General features: G+C 46.5%; 1 protein-coding gene across 1 annotated transcript in view; it reads left to right on the top strand.

Moving 5' to 3' along the window:
• The window catches only part of LOC120928841 (transient receptor potential cation channel subfamily M member 2-like), a 191,430-nt gene that overhangs the window by 68,787 nt on the left and 96,251 nt on the right, over positions 1–26,392 (top strand). The window contains exons 12-15 of the mRNA XM_040339861.1: positions 10,108–10,437; positions 11,309–11,434; positions 14,208–14,337; positions 20,450–20,595. Of these exons, the coding sequence (XP_040195795.1) occupies positions 10,108–10,437; positions 11,309–11,434; positions 14,208–14,337; positions 20,450–20,595 (732 nt within the window). The remainder of the gene's footprint in view (positions 1–10,107; positions 10,438–11,308; positions 11,435–14,207; positions 14,338–20,449; positions 20,596–26,392) is intronic.

The following is a 26,392-nucleotide window of genomic DNA, read 5'->3' as shown; positions in this document are numbered from 1 at the left end:
GGCGGATACCATCAATTACAGTCGACCATAGAGGGGTATAAATATAGAGCCCAGCAAAAGTACAGCAGCTTCCTGATGACGCAATACAACTTGTGAAACGCGTAGAGGCTGCTGATACCCTGAGGACACCATACCGATCGCAAGAGTTTTTTTCCACTTGCGCCAGTAACACTCTGTCAGGGGATGCCTACGCAGGCATCTGAGTACTGGGTAACAGGTCAATGGGCTGCACTAACGGAAATAGGCACCAAGATAGTGAAAAATATATGTTTATTAAAGGTTAAGCACACGTGCAAAACAATCATAGGAAACCCCCAAGACAAGCAAGCATGACACAGCAAACTATAAACCACCAGAACTAGTGAATGAATATATACCAGAAATCAGAGCGTAACTAGCAGGTAATGCAGGGATGAGACACAAGCAAGTCCAAGGTTCAAGCCGGGGGTCCAGGATAGGAGAGAGCAGCAAAGTCCAAAAGTACAAGCCGGGGTCAATAAGCGACAAAGGGGAGAACCAGAGTCCAGGGCAGGGAGCAAATCAGGAACAGGTTGGCTACAGCTATCAGATCAGGCAGGGAACAGGCTGTCAAGCAAAATACTGAAGCACTGAACTGTAGTGAAGGGCAGGGTTATATACCTGTAGCAGTTCACCTTAATTGAGAGGAGTCATCCCATGGGAGACACCCGCTGGTGGACACCAGAACTGCACCCCTGTTACTGGGAGAAAGTGCCACCAGCAGGTGACCAAAGCCATGACACAGATCATGACAGTTCCCCCCCCCCCCAAGGAGTGGCCTCTGGACACTCCATTCTGCCCTTGCCCTGGTAGTGCATGTAGATGCGGAAAGGTCCCAAAAAGTCTTCTGGTCAAAGTCTCTTAACCCATTGGGAGACAAGCCCCCAGAGTCCGAAAACAGAGCATGCCTCCTACCACCACCAGGGTCTGGAAGTTTGGATCTAGCGGTGAAAACAGGCAGGGCAACATGTATAAACCTCTCGGGGGCCGACAACACGAGAGCATCATAATCAGACTGATGATAGGACAGAGAAGAATCAGCGGCAAGCTGAGCATCCGGAACTGGTTTAACAGGTACCAAGACATCAGGCTGGGCGGAGGGCACCGGATCATAAGGCTGGGTAGCGAGCTCCGAGACGACAGGCTGGGAAGATGACACATCAGGCTGAAAGGCAGCAGACGGTGGCAGATCAGGCTGGACAGCAGACGGTGGCAGATCAGGCTGGACAGCAGACGGTGGCAGATCAGGCTGGACAGCAGACGGTGGCAGATCAGGCTGGACAGCAGACGGTGGCAGATCAGGCTGGACAGCAGACGGTGGCAAATCAGGCTGGACAGCAGACGGTGGCAAATCAGGCTGGACAGCAGACGGTGGCAAATCAGGCTGGACAGCAGACGGTGGCAAATCAGGCTGGACAGCAGACGGTGGCAAATCAGGCTGGACAGCAGACGGTGGCAAACCAGGCTGGACAGCAGACGGTGGCAAATCAGGCTGGACAGCAGACGGTGGCAAATCAGGCTGGACAGCAGACGGTGGCAAATCAGGCTGGACAGCAGACGGTGGCAAATCAGGCTGGACAGCAGACGGTGGCAAATCAGGCTGGACAGCAGACGGTGGCAAACCAGGCTGGACAGCAGACGGTGGCAAATCAGGCTGGACAGCAGACGGTGGCAAATCAGGCTGGACAGCAGACGGTGGCAAATCAGGCTGGACAGCAGACGGTGGCAAATCAGGCTGGACAGCAGACGGTGGCAAATCAGGCTGGACAGCAGACGGTGGCAAATCAGGCTGGACAGCAGACGGTGGCAAATCAGGCTGGACAGCAGACGGTGGCAAATCAGGCTGGACAGCAGACGGTGGCAAATCAGGCTGGACAGCAGACGGTGGCAAATCAGGCTGGACAGCAGACGGTGGCAAATCAGGCTGGACAGCAGACGGTGGCAAATCAGGCTGGACAGCAGACGGTGGCAAATCAGGCTGGACAGCAGACGGTGGCAAATCAGGCTGGACAGCAGACGGTGGCAAATCAGGCTGGACAGCAGACGGTGGCAAATCAGGCTGGACAGCAGACGGTGGATCGGACTGGATAGCAGGTACTGGAACTTTAAACTGGGCAGCAGGTACTGGAACTGTAGACTGGGCAACGAGCACAGACACTGGCACATCAGACAGAACAGCAGGTGCTCCGGACTGGATAGCAGGCACTGGAACTTTAAACTGGACAGAAGGTACTGGAACTGTAGACTGGGCAACGGGCACAAGCACTGGCACATCAGACAGAACAGCAGGTGCTGGCACAACAGGAAGAACAGCAGGTGCATCGGACTGGATAGCAGGTACTAGAACTTTAAACTGGGCAGCAGGTACTGGAACTGTAGACTGGGCAACGAGCACAGACACTGGCACATCAGACAGAACAGCAGGTGCTCCGGACTGGATAGCAGGCACTGGAACTTTAAACTGGACAGAAGGTACTGGAACTCTGGACTGGACAACGGGCACAGACACTGGCACATCAGACAGAACAGCAGGTGCTGGCACAACAGGAAGAACAACAGGTGCATCGGACTGGATAGCAGGTACTGGAACTTTAAACTGGGCAGCAGGTACTGGAACTGTAGACTGGGCAACGGGTACAGGCACTGGCACATCAAACAGAACAGCAGGTGCAACAAGCTGAGCGGCTGGCACTGGAACAGGCTGAAGCAGGTTGGCTAAAGTGGATGCAGATTGGGTTAATGGCAGGATCGAGTGGGTTGGAAAAAACTTTTTCTTCTTCTTTGGTTTCACCACTGAGGATTTGTATATGGGTATAGGGTTGGAGGTAATGGATACAGCTGGTAGGGGTGAAGAGCGGAGGGGTGGTGAAACAGAGGGTCCCAACCTTGAAGAGGATTTTGGTGGAACAAACGGAGGCAGTTGAGAAGCAGCAAAAGGGTTAAAGGCAGGGTAAGTGCAGCAGGAGGAAACAGAGGACTTGTACTTTGCTGTTAGCAGAGTGTATTGTTCAGCAAAAGTGGGAATTGGGGGTAAAGAAAAAGACATCCCAGCAGGTTGGTAACTAGAAATGGATGGTTGGAAGCTGGCAGGGGCTGAGTACAACAAACTGGACCAGGCTTGTAATAATGGCTGTACAAAATCAGGTTTGCACACAGCTTGTCTGACCAGAGACTGCACAGAATCAATGCATGCTGCAAGCACCTGTTGAGGACAAGCTGAGTACTGCTCATGAAAGAAGGCTGAATCATCCTCCAACAGCCACACCAAAGATTCTACCTGAGCTGCACTAAAAGGAGGTGTGTAATCGTCACGCCCAGTAGCAGCACCAGACTGAGCCAACTCTGTGCAGATCCGAATCAATGGCTGCACATCATCAAACAAAAAACTGCCATGATCAACAAAAACATGAGCCATACGGATACATTCCAATAACTCCTCTCTAGTGTATTCACTTAATTCCTGATAGCAGAAATCTCTGTCATCTGTTGCCAGGAGTGACAGGTACAAAATATCTTCCAGATGCATTTTATAAAAGCAAATGCCCAAAGCCAATTTCCCAAGTGCAGCCGACCTGTTTATAGGGCTTCAGTATTATGTCAGGGGATGCCTACGCAGGCATCTGAGTACTGGGTAACAGGTCAATGGGCTGCACTAACGGAAATAGGCACCAAGATAGTGAAAAATATATGTTTATTAAAGGTTAAGCACACGTGCAAAACAATCATAGGAAACCCCCAAGACAAGCAAGCATGACACAGCAAACTATAAACCACCAGAACTAGTGAATGAATATATACCAGAAATCAGAGCGTAACTAGCAGGTAATGCAGGGATGAGACACAAGCAAGTCCAAGGTTCAAGCCGGGGGTCCAGGATAGGAGAGAGCAGCAAAGTCCAAAAGTACAAGCCGGGGTCAATAAGCGACAAAGGGGAGAACCAGAGTCCAGGGCAGGGAGCAAATCAGGAACAGGTTGGCTACAGCTATCAGATCAGGCAGGGAACAGGCTGTCAAGCAAAATACTGAAGCACTGAACTGTAGTGAAGGGCAGGGTTATATACCTGTAGCAGTTCACCTTAATTGAGAGGAGTCATCCCATGGGAGACACCCGCTGGTGGACACCAGAACTGCACCCCTGTTACTGGGAGAAACAGTGCCACCAGCAGGTGACCAAAGCCATGACACAGATCATGACACACTCGTACTATACTATACAGTTGCCTGTAGTTATTTCTAGAGAAAGAAAGAAAATAGGAGGGCTCACCGACCTAGTGCTCACGAGCTACCACGGACCACCTAGGCTCTGAAGAAAGGGGGTATGCCCCAGAAATGCGTCAGCCGTCCAGACGTTTGAGGTATCATTTGATCCTCCTTGTCATCAAGTTCTACTGGCAGGTGCCATGAGATCCAGCTTAACTGTCTGAAAAGCACTTCCCTAAGCTTCTTTTGTGAGTAGGATCGTTGCTTTTATTCTATTTTTAATAAAACTTTTAAGTGGTAATGCACTAGGTCAGTGCGCCCTCCTTTTTTCTTTCTTTCTCCAGCCATATGAACACCCATTGTTCTGAGGAGGGCTGCAAGACTCTAGACCTTGCCTTGACTAAACTACACTACCTGGGTTTGGCGAAACACCAGAGAGCAGGAGAATTTTGTTTTGTAGTTACTTCTACAAATTCTCAGAAATAAATGAGTTGGGTACTCTTACCAGCTAAGATGGACACACATGCCATACGGCAGTGGGTCAGTAAGGCTTGTGAACCCTTGGCTCCTCCGAATCCAATGCCGTGTGGATGGGAAGGCCAGATGAAACCAGACGATGGGTCCCGGATTCTCGACCAAGCAACACAACAGCGATGGCAAGCCGACAGTGGGATCGATCCAAAGGTGAGTAATGAAGATGGGTGTTCTCATCACAGGCTCCAACTAGGAATGAAAAATGAAAAGTGCTCCATTTGGTGCAGATCAACCAATTAGGTTTATTAAAAATAAATGTCATACATCAAATGACATTAACACTGCTCAAAAAAATTAAAGGAACACTTTGAAAACATATCAGATCTCAGCGGGCAAAAATCTCATGCTGGATATCTATACTGATATGGACTGGGTAATGTGTGATGCCGCGTACACACGGTCGTTTTTCGGCATGAAAAAAAACAACGTTTTTAAAAACGTCATTTAAAATCATTGTGTGTGGGCTTCACATTGTTTTTCGGCTTCTGAAAAACGTAAAAAAAAAAAAATCGAACATGCTGCATTTTTTAACGTTGTTTTTTAAAATGTCGTTTTTCGGGTTGTAAAAAATGATCGTGTGTGGGCTAAAACAACGTTTTAAACCCGCGCATGCCCAGAAGCGAGTTATGAGACGGGAGCGCTCGTTCTGGTAAAACTACCGTTCATAATGGAGTAAGCACATTCATCACGCTGTAACAGACAAAAAAGGGCGAATCGTCTTTTACTAACACGGAATCAGCTAAAAGCAGCCCAAAGGTGAATAGAACTTTCCCTTCAGAGTGCCGTCGTACGTGTTGTACGTCACCGCGCTTTGTTCATCATTTTTCAAAAACGATGGTGTGTGGGCAACATCATTTTTAATGATGAAGTTGGAAAAACTTTGTTTTTTGGACATGCTGAAAAACAATGTTTTTTTTCATGCCGAAAAACGACCGCGTGTACACGGCATTAGGAATGAAAGGATGGCACATCATTTGATGGAAATGAAAATTATCCACCTACAGAGGGCTGAATTCAAAGACACCCTGAAAATCAAAGTGAAACAATTATGCAACAAGCTAGTCTATTTTGCTGAAATTTCATTGCAACAACTCAAAATGGTCCCCAAGTGCTTGTATGCATGCCTGACCACATCAGGGAATGCTCCTAATGAGTCGACAGATGGTGTCCTGGGGCATTTCCTCCCAGATCTGGACCAGAGCATCACTGAGCTCCTGAACAGACTGAGGTGCAACCTGGTGGCACCGGATGGACCGAAACATAATGTCCCAGAGGTGTTCTTTTGGATTTAGGTCAGGTGAGCATGGGGGCCATTCAATGGTATCAATTTCTTCATCCTCCAGGAACTGGCTGCATGCTCTCGCCACATGAGGCCGGGCATTGTTGTGCACCAGGAGGAACCCAGGACCCACTGCACCAGCGTAGGGTCTGACAATGGGTCCAAGGATTTCATCCCGATACCTAATGGCAGTCAGGGTGCCATTGTGTAGCCTGTAGAGGTCTGTGCGTCCCTCCATGGATATGCCTCCCCAGACCATCACTGACCCACCACCAAACCAGTCATGCTGAACGATGTTACAAGCAGCATAAAGTTCTCCGCGGCTTCTCCAGACCCTTTCACGTCTGTCACATATGCTCAGGGTGAACCTGCTCTCATCTGTGAAAAGCATGGGGCACCAGTGGCGGACCTGCCAATTCTGGTGTTTAATGGAAAATGCCAATCGAGCTCCACAGTGTCCGGCAGTGAGCACAGAGCACACTAGAGGACGTCGGCACCCCCATGAAGTCTGTTTCTGATTGTTTGGTCAGAGACATTCACACCAGTGGCCTGCTGGAGGTCATTTTGTAGGGCTCTGGCAGTGCTCATCATGTTCCTCCTTGCAAAAAGGAGCAGATACTGGTCCTGCTGATGGGTTAAGGACCTTCTACGGCTCTGTCCAGCTCTCCTAGTGTAACTGCCTGTCTCCTGGAATCTCCTCCATGCTCTTGAGACTGTGCTGGGAGACACGGCAAACCTTCTGGCAATGACACGTATTGATGTGCCATCCTGGAGGAGTTGGACTGCCTGTGCAACCTTTATAGGGTCCAAGTATCGCCTCGTGCTACCAGTAGTGACACTGACCCTAGCCAAATGCAAAACTAGTGAAAAACAGTCAGAAAAGATGTGTAAGGAAAAAAATGTCAGACACCTCCATCTGCAAAACCATTCCTGTTTTGGAGGTCATCTCATTGTTTCCCATCTAGTGCACCTGTTGTCAATTGCAATTAACAGCAAAGCAGCTGAAACTGATTAACAACCCCCTCTGTATAGACCCCTCCCCCTCTGTATACACCCCTCCCCCTCTGTATACACCCCTCCCCCTCTGTATACATCCCTCCCCCTCTGTATAGACCCCTCCCCCTCTGTATACACCCCTCCCCCTCTGTATACACCCCTCCCCCTCTGCTACTTAACTGACCAGATCAATATCCCAGGAGTTCTGATTCAAAAGTGTTCCTTTAAATTTCATTTTGAGCAGTGTATATAAAAGTGATCACAAATGGATAAAATATATAAAAGCAATGTGGAAGGCAGAAAATTCTGGCCAGTATGGTCGAGAATCCGGGACCCATTGTCTGGTTTCATCTTGCCTTCCCATCCACACAGCATTGGATTCGGAGGAACCAAGGGTTCACAAGCCTTAGGCCGCGTACACACGGTCGGACAAAAACCGATGAGAATGGACCGAGGTTCAGTTTCATCGGTCCAAACCGACCGTGTGTATAGCCCATCGGTCTGTTTTCCTTCGGTCCAAAATTTTAAAACATGCTTCAAAATCGAACCGATGGACCGCTGCCCGATCGGTCCAAACCGGTGGTTAGTACAGAAAGCATCGGTTCAAAACCCCCGCATGCTCAGAATCAAGTCGAGGCATGCTTGGAAGCATTGAACTTTGTTTTATTCAGCACGTCATGTGTTTGACGTTACCGCGTTCTGACCCGATTGGTTTTTGGAACTATGGTGTGTACGCACATCAGACCATCAGGCCACTTCAACGGTGAACCGATGGAAATGGCCCGTCGGACCATTCTCATCGGTTTGGAACTACCGTGTGTACGCGGCCTAACTGACCCACTGCCAGTTGGCATGTGTGTCCATCTGAGCTGGTAAGAGTACCCAACTCATTTATTTCTGAGAATTTGTAGAAGTAACTACAGGCAACTGTAGAGTCTACTGCAAGTATATGGCGGCATCTGCTTCTGGAAGAGGACCTCCCTTCTTGTTTCTGTGGACTTAATTGTGTGTAGAAATTACACGATTTTGTTTCCTTTTATAGTGGATTCACATTCATTTGTGTATTTGTATCTTATCACTGCACACACCGTGCTTTAGTGGTTTATACCTTTTCACCTTTTATTTTTATTTTTGTTATTCATGTGCACTTCACAGTACACAGATGTACTTTTTTTAGCGCTACACTAATTTTCTCACCTGTGCGAATTGTAGCCTCAGTTTCCTGTTCTTAGCTGACAGGAGTGGCAGCCAGTATGGTCCATCTGCTTTAAGGTTCAATGTGCTGTGCGTTCAGAGATGGTATTCTGCATACCTTGGTTGTAACAAGTGGTTATTTGAGTTACCGTTGTCTTTCTATAATGCCAAACCAGTCTGCCCATTCTTCTCTGACATCAACAAGGCATTTTCCTCCACGCAACTGCTGCTCACTGGATATTTTCTCTTTTTAGGACCATTCTCTGTAAACCCTAGAGATGGTTGGGCATGAAAAAAACAGTAGATCAGCAGTCTTTGAAATACGCAGACCAGCCCATCTGGCACCAACAACCATGTTGCATTCAAAGTCACTTAAAGCGGAGTTCCACCCTGAAAAAAAAATTCACCAAAAAAAAAAAAAAATGTTTACTTACCCTAAATAGCTGTTGCTATGCGGAAGTGCTGAATCTGCCTCTTCATCCTCCACGGTGAATTCTCTTCCTCCTTCCTTCCTTCCTCCTCCCTTCCTCTTCTTGTGAATGGGGCGCGCTGCATTCTGGGAACTGTGTGTATCCCAGAAAGCAGCCGGCCCATTCACAAAGCGCCGCTCGCGTATGCGCAGTAGGAAACGGGCAGTGAAGCCACACGGCTTCACTGTCTGTTTCCCTTACTGTGGATGGCGGCACCTGGAACTGCCAGGATCCAGGATCGGCCTCGGCGGGGGCCGACATCGCTGGCGACTAGGACGGGTAAGTGTCCTTATTAAAAGTCAGCAGCTACAGTATTAGTAGCTGCTGACTTTTAATTTTTTTTTTTTTTTAACGGACCTCCGCTTTAAATCCCCTTTTTTCCCCATTCTGATGCTCAGTTTGAACTTCAGCAAGTCGTCTTCATCACATCTAGATACCTAAATACATAGGGCTAGATTCAGCAAGAATTTACGTCGGCGTATCTATTGATACGCCGCGTAAATTCAAAGCTGCGCCGGCGTATCTTCTTTCTGTATTCAGAAAGCAAGATACGCCAAAATTAGGCTAAGATCCAACTGGCATAAGTCTCTTACGCCGTCGTATCTTAGTTGCATATTTACACTGGCCGCTAGGTGGCGCTTCCGTCGATTTCAGCGTAGAATATGCAAATGAGCTGGATACGCCCATTCAGAAACGTACGTGCGCCCGGCGGAATTTTTTACGTAGTTTGCGTAAGGCTTTTTCCGGCTTAACGTTGGTCCTGCTATATGAGGAGCAACCAATGTTAAGTATGGACGTCGGGCCAGCTTCGAATTTTGCGTTGTTTACGTCTTTTGCGTAAGTCGTTCGCGAATAGGGCTTTGCGTAAATTACATCCACGTCGAAAGAATTGACTATTTGCGACGTGATTAGGAGCATGCGCACTGGGATACGTTCGCAGAGAAACGTAATTTACGTGGGGTCATGTTTTATTTACATAAAACACGCCCACCTCTTGACAATTTGAATTCGGCACGCTTACGCCGGCAGATGTACGCTACGCCGCCGTAACTTAGGGCGCAGATTCTTTGTGAATCCAGCCCCAGCCTCACTAAGTTACGGCAGCGTAGCGTATCTGAGATACGCTACGCCCGCACAAACTTACGGTGGGCTTTCTGAATCTAGCCCATTGAGTTACTGCCATGTGATTGGCCGATTAGCAATTTGTGTTACCAAGCAATTGAGCAGGTGGTCGGTGAGTGTATATTGTCTTTTGCTAGTCATGCATTATATTCTGATATGACTAAAGGTATGGATAAAATGCATAAAATACATTTAAAATGCTGCAGCAGAATTTGTTGTGATTTGCTATATTATAATTGTCTTGTTTCTTTATGTTCATATTTCAATTTAGAGCTTCTTCTTGCTTGTCTTCTAGCCCTCCGATCTGTATCCCAGCCTGACGTTGTCATTAATTGAAGACAAGCCTTCATTTGTGCGCCTGTTCCTGGAGCGTGGAGTCAATCTGGCGGAGTACCTCGATAGGGACACTCTCACCGAATTGTACAACAGTACAGACCCATCCAGTTTGATTCACAGCAAACTTGAGAGGGAAGCCACAGTGGAGGGATCAAAGGAAGTTGTTGTATCTACCATAGAACTTCATCACGTCTCCCGTGTCCTACAGGATCTTCTGGGAGATCTAACCGAGCCCCTATACCGAGATGCAAAGCGTAAGCTAAGGAACCTGGCGCATGTCAACATCAAGGTGATTAATGCGGTCTTTGTAAAGTGAAAAGAACCTCAACTTCTCAGATACAGGGTGACATTCATGGAACCTAGGAGGAAATCAGACAGTGGGAACTTTGGGATTGGTAGTATTACATTACCGGTTGAGGTCTTCTATCTCTCAGAAGAGCACCTAATATAGTGGGCTAGATTAAGAAAGATCAGCGGATATTTCTGCGGGCGAATCAGTTTGGTTCCCCCCGCCTTATGGGACAAGATTAGGCAGAAGTGAGAAACTCCCAGGCCATAGCTGTTGAGTCAGATGTCTGTCCCTTCCCCCATGCTCCTCTGTCGTCCCACATGTTCCTCTGGTCCTCTCCCTGCATCTTTGTTCCCCCGAGGTGAGCGCTGCGGGGAGGGAGAGGAGGTGAGTGCTGTGGGAAGGGAGAGACAGAGGAGCGGAGGGGGGCGGCGGTCCGCTGTCACTGAAGCCGGCCCACTGAGCCATCCGCCCACCGGGAAACTCCCTATAGTCCCAATGGCCAGTCCATCCTTGCATCCCTGTTGGTTTTAGTTATGAAACAGGCTGTCAGTCATGAAGGGGGTACAAACATATCTATCCTATTGGGACAGTTATAATCTGTAATCTGTATATTCTCTTTTGCAATTTTATCTTTCACCCATCATCCTCCTCCTACTCTCACCTCCTGCTTCTTGAGATTGGCTGGTGTTGATGTAGGTGGAAGTAAATGGAACAGGAGAAAGACATGATATTGACCACCTCTGTTGAGCGCTGGAAGTAAATTTTGACCTCCTTTACTCTTGACCTGCAATGGTGCATGAAAAGATATTAGCAAAGATATATTAGCCTTGATTAAAACATGAGTCTGATATGAAATTTGTATCCTCAGATAAATGGGAAAGTGGGAGCTATGAAACACAAGAACTCCCAGAAGTTGAAACACCCTGTGAGGGATCTTCTCATCTGGTGCATTGTGCAGAACCGAGCAGAGATGGCAGACATCATCTGGAATCTGGTAGAGAAATGTTCCCTTCCATCCAATCATTGTCGCTGTTTTGTACCCATCCTCAGTGATCAGAAAATTACAAATAGCCTAAAAAAATTAACTTTGATTATGGTGGGCTTTCACACCTTTCCAATGGCGTCACTAAGGGGAGCCAAGAGGGGGCCCTGACTCCCCCAACATTATGCTGTGTCCCACCATGTGTCCCACCAATTAAAATGTATTTTTTTTTACGTAGGGTCTGTCCCGCAACCTTCTCACGCCGATGCCGGGTGTACACTGGCTCTCTTCAGAGGCAGAGCGTCCCTGGCAGCTCCTGCAGGCCTTTCCATGATTCGTATAGCCCTGTCCATGAAGTATTATATCTTGGTTTGGCTCCAAACAACATCATTAGATAGCTGTAACGGAACATCTGCTTGAGTGCTTCCATCATATACCGCTTCTTATCAGTCTGGATATAGATATCAGATATTCCAGCTGCTCACAAGCACACAACGAGACTAGACTTGTTTGTCTGCTGAACATGGAGTGTTTAATAGAACCAATAATACAATCTTATATACAGTTAAAGAGGAGGTAACCAGAACATAAATTAACATGAGCTAATTAACTATTAATTTACCCAGACTAGGTGACTCATAGATATGACCTCACTCACCTGCTATTCAATACACATTATCATAAGTGTAAACATAGGACATCTTCACACAATAGCAGGGTCAATTAGCACAGAGAACAGACAGATGCCTGGAGGTGACGGCATTAGCATCTCCTTACACTGCATGTCCCAACAGTATGAATCAGTCACTCTAATATGGCATATACAGGGTCCCCAGGCATACAGCTCACAAAGAGCACTGTTCCCCCAAATGTCAGGGCCCATGATCGCATAGCAAGAGGCTAGCATTCAGTCCCCTCCAAAAGCCTCTGTCCCAGGTGAGTCTGTCACAATAGCTATCATGGGTTTAACCCTGAAAAATCAGGTCTGAATTTATACTTGCTTCCCCGATAGTGCAACTGTTTTGTGCCACTCCCCCCCAAGCCAGCAGACTGGCTAAGTCTATTACATTAATAAGATCAGACACCATAGTAGCCACACAAGGCCAAGGCTGAGGGCACAGTGGATACAAGAGACAATTTTCCAACTATGATTTGGTAATCCCAGAATTGATCTTTAGGATTGTTAGGCAAACCATTGTCCTACTCTAGCAGAGTAGAGAGCCAAGGTGGGTGAGATATAAGTAGACTATGCCACCAGGGAATATACACAGGCTGTTAAAAAAAAAGCAGCAGTACAGTTCTAGCAAGACGGCAATTTCAATTTTGAGCCGTGTGTCAACAGAAGCCAAACGGAATTTGTCAGTTTTTTTTCATTTAACCCACTGGTTGAAGAAAAAAGAACCTGTCTGTAACGCCGTTCACGATATTCCATTCCACCAACCCAAGACAGCTTATCCGACACTCCGCAATCCAGCAGACAGGACCCATTAGATTTCCCCCAGAAACGGGACACACAGCTCTGTCTCTGGTTCCAATACGAATGAACACTTTAATGGTAAACTCAGGCTGGTTATATACAGTTACAAAGCATGCTTCAGTAATCATAGGGACAATGAAACACTCCACCCACTCCACCCACAACATCACACAAAGGGGTGCTCAATACACATTCCGTTAATACGGAATTCAGATGAGCTAATTACTGATCATTACCCAGACGTTCTGACTCTGCGATAGGTTATTCTCACCTGCTACATAAAACACATTCCTTTAGTAAACATAATTGACATGCTAAACCACTACACCTGAAAGGACAGACATCTGACCTTTCAGACTGCCAACACATATCTATCATCAATAGAACTTTCACACAATACAGGGCTAGTTAGCATAGCACAATTAAATATCTTAGGAGCCAGGCTTAATTAACACAAAAGACAATAGAATGCAATCACAGCTTTCATCACTACAGCCAGGTAGACTTAATTAGCACCTCAACAGTCTATGTGTCCCCACATGAATGAGTCACTCTGCTATTGACCTGTTGGGGTCCCACTACACCTGAAAGGACAGACATCTGACCTTTCAGACTGCCAACACATATCTATCATCAATAGAACTTTCACACAATACAGGGCTAGTTAGCATAGCACAATGAAATATCTTAGGAGCCAGGCTAAATTAACACAAAAGACAATAGAATGCAATCACAGCTTTCATCACTACAGCCAGGTAGACTTAATTAGCACCTCAACAGTGTCCCCACATGAATGAGTCACTCTGCTATTGACCTGTTAGGGTCAGAATTAACCACCTGTAATATTTCAACATATCCTGCAATACATTAATTATCATTACTGTCCCATCTCATGTAATCCGAGATATCTCTCAGTCATCCTATGCCCCTATTGGACATAGGATGACCTTAGACCCAAGAGTCATTGGTGAAGCTGGCACAGGAGTACCCCGCATCCTTCAAAAGTCTCTGGGTATCACGGGCCATTCCGTTACACTGTCCATGACTGATAATAGCATGATGGGGTGATTGAGTTGGGAATGGGAACTTAAGGTTCCCATCCTGCCTTCCAGACAATACACCATACCTGTTACTAGTGCACTTCCTATAATATCATTCTGTGTCTACTTTACTAGGAGTCCAAAAATAATACATTTATTTAATTTTATGTGGCAAATATTATCCAATAAGTTTAAAAAACAATTACTTACAGGTCTGGTGTCATGGGCGTCATGCTGTGGTTTGATAGTTCTTTTCTCTTCCTGACAGACTCAGGATAGTGTAGCTGGAGCCCTGGCCTGCACCAAGATCCTAAAGGCTCTCTCTAAGGAGGAGGAAGACTCTAAGGAAATCGAGGACATGACAGCACTTGCCGACCTTTATGAGGAACGAGCTGCAGGTAAGATAAATGCTAAAGGCCCCGCTCGCTTTTCACGATCTGGGATTGAAGGCAGAATTGCTGCAAATTGTTAGTAGAACATGTGATGTGCTTTTGGGTGTCATTATTCTTCATTTGGCACCCCAAACACAATGGGATTCTGCTGCGACCATCGTGCAACGAGTTCAAGTTTTAAAATTGTGCTGCGCTTGTCACCCAAAAAGGAGCGTGAGGTTTCTTGACCAGTGTAGATAAAATGTCCCACCTTGATTTGTGTCTGCCCGACCATGAGTACTCACCACCCGCCTTGCTATTAACTAAAGTAATAAGACCACACATGAATTGGAGTACAAATGGCCATAGCAGCCTTTTTATTAACAAAAACAACTTATCAGCCTGTTGGTCTTATGACGGCACACGGAATTCCAACCTGTAACATAGCGGGACCTTTTACCATACCAGGCCTCCAGCCGTGACACACCAGCTCGGAGACAACCCACACCCGCAGTGCACCATTACCGTATTCCAGCTAACATTAGTAACTGTGTGACGGATTAGGGTAAAATTCCTAATTTTGAGTTAAGCTAATTATTTTATTAGAATCACTGAAATGTTTTCTCTTTCTTATATTCCTTATACTGTTTTTATATTCATTATCCATATAAGATATATATTGTCGTGGAAGAATTCCCTTGGGCTTTGTACACAAATCCACACCGCGCCAAAATGTGCACTTCCAGCGTCTCAATGAACACAAAGCACCAAACAATTCCTTCGTGCTTAAAAGCACGTTTGTATCAAGCTCTTTGTACAAGGATTGTGAAGTACTTCATGGCACCAGGAAGAATCAGAAAACAATGCTGCTTCTAGCTGGAATCTCAAGCTTCTGCCCTCAGCACAGGAAACCCAAAATCCTTTATTCATTGCAAACAAAAGAATAACAAAGCAGGAAGTGATGGCCCCAACAGCGAATCACTTCCCTTAATACAAAATCACATGGCAGGAAATGACAAACAAAAAGGGGAGGGCACTCAAAGAAAGGCAGGGGAAAGAAAGTGCACACACCCCATCTTGGCCAGCATGGATCCCATTCAGACATTGTTCAAAGTAAAACAATATCTGAATAAAGATCATTCTAATTGTTCATATAGGCTTCAGACAATCTGCGGGGACACTGCTACTGCTGTTGTCAATATACGGTACAAGTACACCAACAAGGCAGATATCAATGTCCTCTCACACAGATATGTATCCATAAGGGATAACGAAGTCTGCAAGAGAGATATAATAGGTTTCTCTCGTTATGCGGACTTCGCTTCTCTAATGTGTATAGTTATTGGAAAGCAAGCAGTCCAGCGCATTGCGCTTGATATCTACAAACTAATAAATGCCCACACACACAGAGAACACGTATCAATCCCATAAGAAGGTTTTCATACTGACCGTTTTACTGCTGGTCGTGATTCAACCCAAGTGCGCTCTGCTAGAGCGCTCCTCGATTAAACATCAGATACAGGGAGACAGATGACAATCTATAAAACACATATCCTAGAATATAAATGTCCACATATATAAAATTTTCCACAACAATATGCATATGTATGTATGGGTATTTGTTGCAATACAGATATTATCCTTACATGAAGTTATGACAGATAATGTTTTAAGGATACAGTACAACACAGCATTTGAAATGGAGTACGAAAGGACTATTATCAAAAGCAGATGTGTCATCCACTCACTCCTCATTCTCACACCATCCCCCCTTCCCCCTACTGCATTTCTTAAATGGACTTCAACCTTCCCTCCCCCTTCTCCTCATTTCATTGAAGGAATTTTGTGTCTCATGATGAAAAGAACTGTTTCCAAATATGGACTTCCACCCCCTGCTCCTTGTCCTCCGCCCCCCCTTCTACTGCACTCCTAAACAGCTCCTCCCATAGCCCCCACCACCGAGTGAAGAAGATGGCCCCCAAGGACTTTGGAATGTGTGCCATGTGCTGAGGATAGACTTACAGGGGGGCGGGCTGCCATGACGTCCTTTGCTCCTATTGCACCTGCAAAGAGATAGATTAAACCAAGCAAACAAAACACAGGGGGGGTGTTACACTGCTTGCTTGTCACCTGTCCCTTCTCTGCTGTCCAGGAGACCCCAGGTATCCTTTAACTAACTACCACAAACCCCTTCTCATCCTGTTGCTCCAACCAAGCCACTTCTCCCCCCATTCTCCACCTACAATCCTTAACCCCATAGTTGCTTCCCCTTCTCATACAGTCATGTCGGCCCTGCACTATCTTTCATTTTATTTTCTCTCACTCCGAGCCTTACTTTCATGCGACAAATGCGCATAGAGCAGCCTATAAAGTGAATAGACTAACATTTGTGCAACACGTGTGTAGGCAGGTCGAAACGTGTATAGTCTCGTGAACAAGCAGCTGTCCCAGGCTGGGGAAAGGGTTAAATGTTTCTAGCTTAGTTCCCGGGCTTTTGGTCTTAGCCAGCCCACCTGTGATATAAAAAGGGTGACAGCTGAAGTGCACGAGTTCCAAGTTGCAGGTTTTCGATGGGTCCAGTGAGCTCCGGGCAATCCTTTTGTGCTGCTGAAGGAACTGGGATTTTCGGAAGACATCCAAGTTATGGACAATGCCATAATGGACTCTAACCTCATTCAAGTATGCCTGGGGCCACTACACTATTCAAGTTAGGATTAGGGAAAGAACTTTGGGCCAAATCCTCAAAAGGGATACGCAGGCGGAACTGCTGTTCAGCCTGCGTATCCCTGAGCCTATCTTTGGAACTGATCCTCAGAAGCAGTTTTCCAAAGATAGGCAGAAGATCCGACATGTGTAAGAGACTTACACTGTCAGATCTTAGGATGCAGTACCGCATCCGCCGCTGGGGGCATTTCGCATTGAAATGCCGCTTTGCGTATGCAAATGAGGACTTACGGAGATCCACAAAGCTTTTCAGCTTTGTTTTTTCTGCGTAAGTTTACGTTTGCATACGTAAAATTAGGGCTGCTTTTACAAAGTGTAAACTAGTTACACCTTGTAAAAACAGACCTTTTTTTCGATCGCCGCGATTTTTTTTTAAATTTGATTTTTTTTTTTTCGCTGTATCTTTTTTTTAACCCGTCGCAATTTTTTAACCCGGCGCGATCCTCAAAACTCGACGTATCGTAAAAACACGCAATGCACGTCGGGAAAAATGACATCACGGGCATGCGCAGTACGTCCAGCGCGGGAGCGCGCCTCATTTAAATTGTAATCGCCCCCTGGAGAAGAGGACCGCCTTGCGCCGGGAGAATTTAAGTTACACGGCCTGAAATTTCTAGGTAAGTGCTTTGTGGATCAGGCACTTAGGTAGAAATTTTAAGGCAGTGTAACTTAAATGGGAAAAGATAAGTTAGGCAGGATCTTTGAGGATTTGGCCCTTTGTTCATATTGAGCTGGTGAATTTCTTCAGTAAAGTTACACTAACCGTTCTGAGCCTTGTCTGAGGTTATTCAAAGGGGTACACACCTAATCACATACAAAGCTCTCAACCGAAGTCATAAGCAGAAATGCTTGTTCATGCTACGCAAAAGTGTAAATGCAGCCTTAAGATTACAGCTTTTTAAAATTGCATGTAGCGCCCCCTTGCTTTCAGCATGGGCACTACGCTAAAGTTAGTGGGGAATGGGAGAGTTATGTTGCTCCCATTCGTGATTTGTTCAAATTCTGGGACCTCTGTCATTCCAGAAATGTCCACTGGGTCAGTCTGTGGTCCAGGGGTGTAATACCGCCCCTGGCCGGCAGTTGGCGCCAGAGGGGTTCTGGCAGAGCGAGTTTTCCCCAGCAGCCAATAAGAGGAGTTTTTCCCTCGCAGGGCATGCTAGGGGAGAGTATATCTGTGACGGGGGTCATGTGTTAAAAAACTTTCCGCGGGGTCCCGTTCCAGGTGTGGTACCCACCTTCAGGGTACGCGCATCCATGGACCCCGCCAGCGCGGCCCACCTGGCCAAGGCTCGGGACTGCATTGACCCTCATCCTGAGGAGAAAGGGGACTCCAGTGTTAAGCTGGGTTCCAGAATCTATTGAGAGAATCCCAGTCTGGGATCGGGTGTCCGGACCACTGATTGCTGTCATCCGGGGACCTGTTTAGGAAAAAGTCTACTGGGAGGAGAGGCTCTCTATTCACCTAAGTCCTTTATTGAAATTGGCCTGTAGCAGAGGGCCTAGAGCCGGGTCTGTGAGACAGACCTGTTCCTCCCAGACAGTTCAGAGTGACACTTCGGCTGCCAGGCCTATCATAGGGGTCTGTCCGGGGGCACTTTACCCACTCTAAGTAGAGTGGCAACGAGTTATAGAAGTTGGTGCTATGCAGAGCAGTACTGACTGCTCCATCCAATATCCAGGCCTGATACGGCAAGGTTCTCTCCTCCTATCCTTTTCATCAACCTGGTCCTTCCGAATTGATGTTGATGTTGGCCTGGAAATAAAGCATTAAAAACTTTTCGATCACTGTCTGGACATTCGCTCACTACTTGTTCTACCACCGCACCCCTTGGAGCCATGTCAGGGTAACTTAATTTGCAGATCCCAAAAATCAATCAGCGGCTCCTTCGGGGGTGAGCGATACATACAGTTTTCTGGAGTGAACGTAGAGGAGGAAACTGAATAACACAGCATGTTTTTAGGCGCAGAGTTGATGCATATTTCACGGAATAAGAAGTGAAATGGATTGTATATTATTTGGTATAAAAGACAACATCAGTCTCCACTCTAATTCATCCCAAAGGTGTTCTATCGGCTTGAGGTGAGGACTCTGTGCAGGCCAGTCAAGTTTTCCTTCCCCAAACTCGCTCATCCATGTCTTTATGGACCTTGCTTTGTGTACTGGTGCGCAGTCATGTTGGAACAGGAAGGGGCCGTCCCCAAACTGTTCCCACAGAGTTGGGAGCATGAAATTGTCTAAAATGTCTTGTTATGCTGACACCTTAAAGTGGCTGTACACCCTATACAACCACTTTTACCTACAGGTAAGCCTAGATTAAGGCTTACCTGTAGGTGCTGGAAATAGGTTTAGGTTTAGGAGATATTTACAATAGAGACTTGTGCCAATGTCTATGGCCAATCACAGCACCGGAGCCGTGATATCGGGAAGAAACTCTGGGATGATGTTGCCGGCCAGTGCTGTGTCAGGCACCGCTACCACTTTGAGTTCCCTTCACTGAAACCCAACCCAAGCCCAACCCCTGAAAAACAACCCCACAACATTATCCCCCCTCCACCAAATAATTTGGACCTGTGCACAAAGCAAGGTCCATAAAGACATGGATGAGCAAGTTCCGGGTGGAGGAACATAACTGGCCTACAGAGTCTTGACCTCAACCTGACAGAACACCTTTGGGATGAATTAGAGTGGAGACTGCGAGCCAGGCCTTCTCGTCCAACAACAGTGCCTGACCTCACAAATGAGCCAAGAAAATATTAAAGCTATATTTTGCTAACAAATCTAAAAGACAAAACTGAGTTAATAAATAAAAATATACAGGCTGGGTAGTTGGAGCTTCGGGATCAAAAAGACAGAGGGAGAGAAACAAAGTAACAGAGATAACAATCTCAGCTGCAGAGCTAACATTAGAGCCAGTGCTGGGGGGGGGGGGGTGCTGTGCAAGCAGGGGGATTAGTGAGGGACGACTGTCTCTTTCTCCATAGATAAAAGCTGTCAGCAGGGAGAGGGGGAGAGACCCGCTTTCAGCTGCTGGAGGAAGAGTTCGGCAATTGTTGTCTATCACTAATTCCCTTCCCTGTATGGGACCCCCTGTGTGCTCAGGCCCCCTACAAGAGGACAGGTCCCCCCTATCAGCGGCCCTGCTTTGCACAGATCCTGGTAGATAGTGGAAATCACTTTAGTAGTGATGCAGTAGCGGTGCCTTCTACAGTGATTTCCAGCTTCCATTGGGAATCCCAGTGTTATGTATGGCACATATATGCTTACTGTACATTGGTCAAAGCCAGACCACTGTAACTATGTAAAAATTGTCATACCCAAACTTCAGCTTTAAACTTGTTTTTCACTAACTTCTAACCATGTTTAAAAAAATGCTAGGCAATCATTCCATCCATTCCTTTCTCTTTCTCTGAACAGGAGTGTTCTCTGAATGTTATCGTAGTGATGAGAAACGGGCAGAACTTCTTTTGATCCATGTCTCCCACAATTGGGGAAGGACCACCGCCCTGGAATTGGCTCAAAGTTCTCAAGCTCTGTCCTTTATGTCACAAGGAGGTGTCCAGGTTTGTCTGCCATGCCTTTTTCCCTGATCTGATATAATGTACCCAAGACAGGAAGTTGTAGCCTATCATTATGAAGAGACAAATACCCAGTAAGAATTATACGATTGGGAAGCTTATAGCGGATCTTCACTGCATCTGAGCACCACAAACCAAAAACACTATTAAATTCATTTTTAATATTCAAAGCAAACTCCCCCATCCATCCATGCTTTATTTTTCTGAGATATCACTTTGAAAAACACTCCCCTAGCATTTCTGCCCGTGGCCAGCTTGAGTAAGGGAAGATGGTTCATGTAGCATTTACTTCCTGGAATCCTCTCCTCCCCTTCTGAAGACTTCTGGGATGTATGACATCATTTGTCTAGGCACGAAACCAGGAAGTAACTAAAAAGATTAAAAAAAAAGTTTGACTTACAGCTCCCTCCAACTGCCATCACTACTGCGTTCAACATCCCCGGGAGATCTTCGGATCAGAGGAAGCTCTTACTCCCACCTACGCAGACTGTAACCACCAGCCTCCCCGCCAGTACCTGGAGCATCAAGGGGTGGCAGCCCCAATGCCTCCCCTGCACACCATAGGGCTTGTCACAACTAGATAACCTGATCACGCAATACTCCCTTCAGAGTATAATACGTTGTGTTCTGCTTTGACTATCTGATTCCCTTTTCTTGGAAATCTTTCTCATATCAAACACCTACTACTCTGGCTTTGAAGGAAGTGAGCCTCTCTCCCGATCAAGCCGGACGCTATGGCTCATACCTTTTCTTTTTATTTCTTTTTTTATTTATGTAAACTTACACACTATCTTGCTCTTGCTCACTTTTTTGGGAGATTAGCTCCCCGATCCTGAACTTCAATGTCTACTTTCTCACAGCCGGCTCTCAGGCTCTCTCACCCTGAACCTTCTACTTCAGCTGGAACTAGCCTTGCCATACAATGAAAAGAAGATGCTTCTCTCTTCCGTCAGACTTCCCACTGCACAACCTTGCCCAGTCACACAGGTTTAGAGTTTAGTCTAGTGCTGTCTCCCCTGCCCCCCCCCTTTTTTTTTTACAACCTCATTTCCTAGAGTGTATGCCTCTTCTGACCTCCCTCTTATGTCCTGTACACATGTAGCGCCTATTTACTTTATAGTAATGGTGCTAGTGAAATTTAAGGGTAGATCAGAGTGTAGTAGACTCTGATCCAGATTGTTAGTAGCAAAATGCGGTCTCTGTCTCAGCTTGGCTGTACTATGAGCCCATACTGTTGTACTGGGGTGTTCTTCCAACTCCGGTGTTGCGGGTGGCAGCAGTGGAGTCAAGGTTTGGGTGCTCTTTCCCAGCAGCCAATCAGGAGGGTTTGTCCTCGCTGTGCATGCTGGGAGGGGCATTTATGGGGCAGACGCCATTGGTTCTGGGTCTTCTTCGTCCAGTGTGGCACCCACCTTTAGGGTGGCCACATCACGGCGCCCCGGCGTTATGGCCTACCTGGCCAGGGCGTGCATGCCACGCCGTGATCCTGGTTCCGGGGCCATGCTGACCCGGAGCATCTGAACCGTGGCGGGGATCCAGTGAGTGACTGGGTCCCCATTCTTGAAGATCCCAAGCTGTACTGCTGTTCGGTGGAAAGTTGGTCTGAGGAGCGCCATTGAGAGGCTGGCAGTCCAAAAGGGCCTCGACAATCCACCGGGGATCAAGGTAGCCGTAAACCGAGGGATTGATCACCTGTCGGTCGGTACCTGGGCGACAAGTTGAAGGAGATCCAGACGTAACTCAATTAAGGAGGCATATCTCCAAGAATCCAACCCAGAGGGGACCTGTGGCAGAGGTATCTTCTGGGGCTTTCTGAGAGGGGTCTGTGGCAGAGACTTTCTCCCAAGTTCAAGTTCACCAAGGAGGGTCTGTGGCAGAGACTTTATCCTACAATTGTCCGAGTGATACTCCGGTTTCCAGGTCAGTGAGAGAGGCCTGTCTGGGTACACTAAACTCCGGCAGGAGTGGTGTAAAGAAGTGTTACGTTTGGGAGCAGGACTGTTTCCTATCATTACGCCTGAATCTGCTATTCTCCCATCTTCTTCAGCTTTACTTTCCTCACCACAAGTTTACTGTTTTTACCCGGCTGGGTAATAAAGAGCACAGCAAAGAGCACCTGTTGTGGATATTCCTTTACTTCTACTACATGCTATACGCAACATTCACCCCTAGGAATTTCGGAGGAGCCATGAGGTAATGTGCTGCCCAAACATCCAGCAGCTCCACTGGGAGTAATGCTACACACACGATCAGGCTTTAGCCCGACCAAAATCACATCGGAGGAAAAGAGAATATGTTCTCTATGTAATCTCCGATGGAATTCATTGGAATTTCCGATGGGACATACACATGGTCGGAATTTCCGATGGAAAAAGTCTGTCTGAATTTTTCCATTGGAAATTCCGATCATGTGTACGAGACCTTAAACCTCGCACACACCGATGTAGACTCATTAATCAATTTCCTGATACAATCTCAGGGCTATCCATTTCTGCCGGAAGACCCAAATTACTATGGGTGAAACAATGCAATCTTATGGAGAAAGAAAGATTCACATGCTCACCTCTGGCTCGATTCCAACAACAGGAAGGAGAAATCCTCCTCTCTTTAGCTTTATTAAAAATACAACATTAAAAAAATGCATTCTCATTCGTCAACCCACACAATTCACACCCATTTCACCCAACCTCTGTGAGTCCGTCATTGGCCAGTTCATATAGAAGGGAGGTTCCCTATTTCATGTTCTTCTTGAAAATCCACGTGACATAAACGTTCTCTCAATAAAGCAGACCAGTTTACATAGAATTCCTTTTTGGTGGGCTGAAGACAGGATGATGGGGGGAAGGGTACTTTCTTTCGAAAATATCCAGGAATGCAGGGGAGGGGTGAATAGAGACACATATGTAACACGAGGGAAATGAAGAGAAGATGGGGGGGGCAAAGTCACAGTTTCTTCTTGAAGCTATGGAAAGCTATACAGGAAATGCAGTGGGGACTGGGAGAACAGGCTTGTCCTTCAATTTCAATGCTGACTTCATTACTTTAAAAAAACATCATATATGATTCCTAATATCTGACAAAATCTTTATCAGGGAAAATAAGCAATATTGATCATTCTCATACATACATACATACATACATACATACATATATAAAAATAAATATTATCCGAAATTAAAGAAATATAAACCGAAAAACACTTTAATAGTTCTAATTAATAACATAAAATTTTCATTTTAGTTTCAAGTCCATCACAACACGTTCGGTTTAGTCGGCAAGAACCAGCAAGAAAACTGCTGGCAGAGCTTTCTTGCCGAGTATACCGTGCGTGTGTACGAGGCTTTCAGGTTTCTGGACAAGAAAACTGCCTAGAATCAAGACGAGAAAAATAGAGAACATGTTCTCTATTTTCTCGTTGTGAGATTCTCGGCAGTGATTTCCTGCCGAGAAACCCGAGAGTGTGTATACTTACCTGTCGCCGTGGAAACCCGCGCATGCTCAAAATGGGTGTAGCAAGGTGGCGGCGACGGCATCGAATGTGACGAGCGCATGCTCGTGTAGTCGATGACGGCACCGCGTTTCTTCCATTTAAAAGAACAGAGGTTCTTTTGAATGGAGTGTCTGTACACTCGGGCGGCAAGAGATTCTTGCCAAGAATCTCGTCAGTAAAAACAACGTTTTTTTCCTGACGAGATCCTGGCCCGTGTGTACAGGGCTTAAGAGTACATCCCATGTCTGCCTTACACCTCCCTCTTTGTCCCTTTCTCCCCCTTACCCCTTCTAATCAACTTCCTATACCCCCCTTTTGTACCCTTACATGAACGGATTTTCTGTTGGAAAAAAATGGGATGGTTTTTCCGACGGAATTCCGCTCAAGCTTGGCTTGCATAAACACGGTCACAACAAATTCCGACCGTCAAGAACGCAGTGACGTACAACACTACGACGAGCTGAGAAAAATGAAGTTTAATGCTTCTGAGCATGCTTTGAATGGTTTCTGAGCATGTGTGTTTTTTTTTCCCGTCGGAATTCTATACAGACTAATGGATTTAATCTAAGTTTCCGACGAAAAAAGCCGATTGGGCATACACAAGGTTGAAATATCAGATGAAAAGCTCCCATCTGACTTTTTCCATCGGAAATTCCGACCGTGTGTACGCGGCATAATACTATGTATGTCCTTGACTCTATAAACATGAGTTTACGTTAATGTGCAATACTGTGTGCGTTCCATAGGCGCCTACTCCTTCCCTTTTCTTGCCGGGCCCCCTCCCTTTTTCTTAGACCCTATAACACACAGTATTATTAGCTATATTCTTATTTCTACTATGCAGTATTTACCACATTGCCCTGGGATGAGCTTCGAGTTTGAGTCGAACTCATGTTCGACTCAAACATTGCCTGTTCGCCTGTTCCGCGAACAACGAACAATTTGAGGTGTTCGAGGGAAATTCGAAAAGCCACGGAACACCCTGTTAAAGTCTATGGGAGAAATCTAAAGTACTAATTTTAAAGGCTATTATGCAAGTTATTGTCCTAAAAAGTGTTTGGGGACCTGGGTCCTGCCCCAGGGGACATGTATCAATACAAAAAAAGTTTTAAAAACTGCAGTTTTTTCGGGAGCAGTGAATTTAATAATGCTTAGAGTAAAACAATAAAAGTGAAATATTCCTTAGCATGTGAAATATCGCATGTTTCCCGTACTTAGAACTGCCACTGCACAAAGTGTCATTTCTGAAAGAAAAAAAGTCATTTAAAACCGGACTTGCGGCTATAATGAATTGTCGGCTCCCGGCAATTCAGAGAGGATTCATTCATTAAAAAAAAAACGTGGGGGTCCCCCCAAATTCAGTTACCAGGCCCTTCAGGTCTGGTGTGGATATTAAGGGAAACCCCGTCGTCAATGTAAAAAAATAAATGGCATGGAGTTCCCCCAAAAATTCACACCAGACCCCATATCCGAGCACGTTAACCTGGCCGGCCGCAGAAAAGAGGGGGGGACAGAGTGGGCCCCCCCCTCTCCTGAACCGTACCAGGCCACATGCCCTCAACATGGGGAGGATGTCCCCATGTTGATGGGGACAAGGGCCTCATCCCCACAACCCTTGCCCGGTGGTTGTGGGGGTCTGCGGGCGGGGGGCTTATCAGAATCTGGAAGACCCCTTTAACAAAGGGGATCCCCAGATCCTGCCCCCCCATGTGAATTGGTAATGGGGTACATTGCACCCCTACCATTTCACGAAGGAAGTGTAAATAGTTGTAGAAAACACACACACACCGTAGAAAAAAGTCCTTTATTAATAAAAATTTTTAAAATAAATCCAGCGGTGGTAATTCACTTGGTGCCGGATCCCTGCTCCAACGTTGTCTGTATCCAGCGACGGGTGATCTCCTCTCCAGTCCAGCGATGAGAAGATCGTCCGGGATCCAAAGCGCAGCATCGCCGTCCTCCTCTCTGACACTCTGCAACACCGATCTAGGTAAATAGTCTCTCACGGAGACTCTTTACCACGTGATCAGCCGTGTCCAATCACGGCTGATCACGATGTAAACAGGAAAAGCCGGTAATCGTCTTTTCCTCACTCGCGTCTGACAGACGTGAGTAGAGGAGAGCCGATCGGCTGCTCCTCTGACATGGGGGGGGGGGGGTTGTGCTGATCGATTATCAGCACAGCCCCCCCAAGGATGCCCACTGGACCACTGTAAAACAAAGGTATGCCACCCTAGACCACCAGGGATGCACAAATACACAAATAATGCATGCCAATCAGTGCCCGCAATG

The sequence above is a fragment of the Rana temporaria genome, chromosome 2 (genome assembly GCF_905171775.1).
Source record: "Rana temporaria chromosome 2, aRanTem1.1, whole genome shotgun sequence".
NCBI classification, from domain to species: domain Eukaryota; kingdom Metazoa; phylum Chordata; class Amphibia; order Anura; family Ranidae; genus Rana; species Rana temporaria.
Note: the sequence above shows the minus strand (reverse complement) of the source record. Positions and strands in the feature narration are given on the sequence as shown.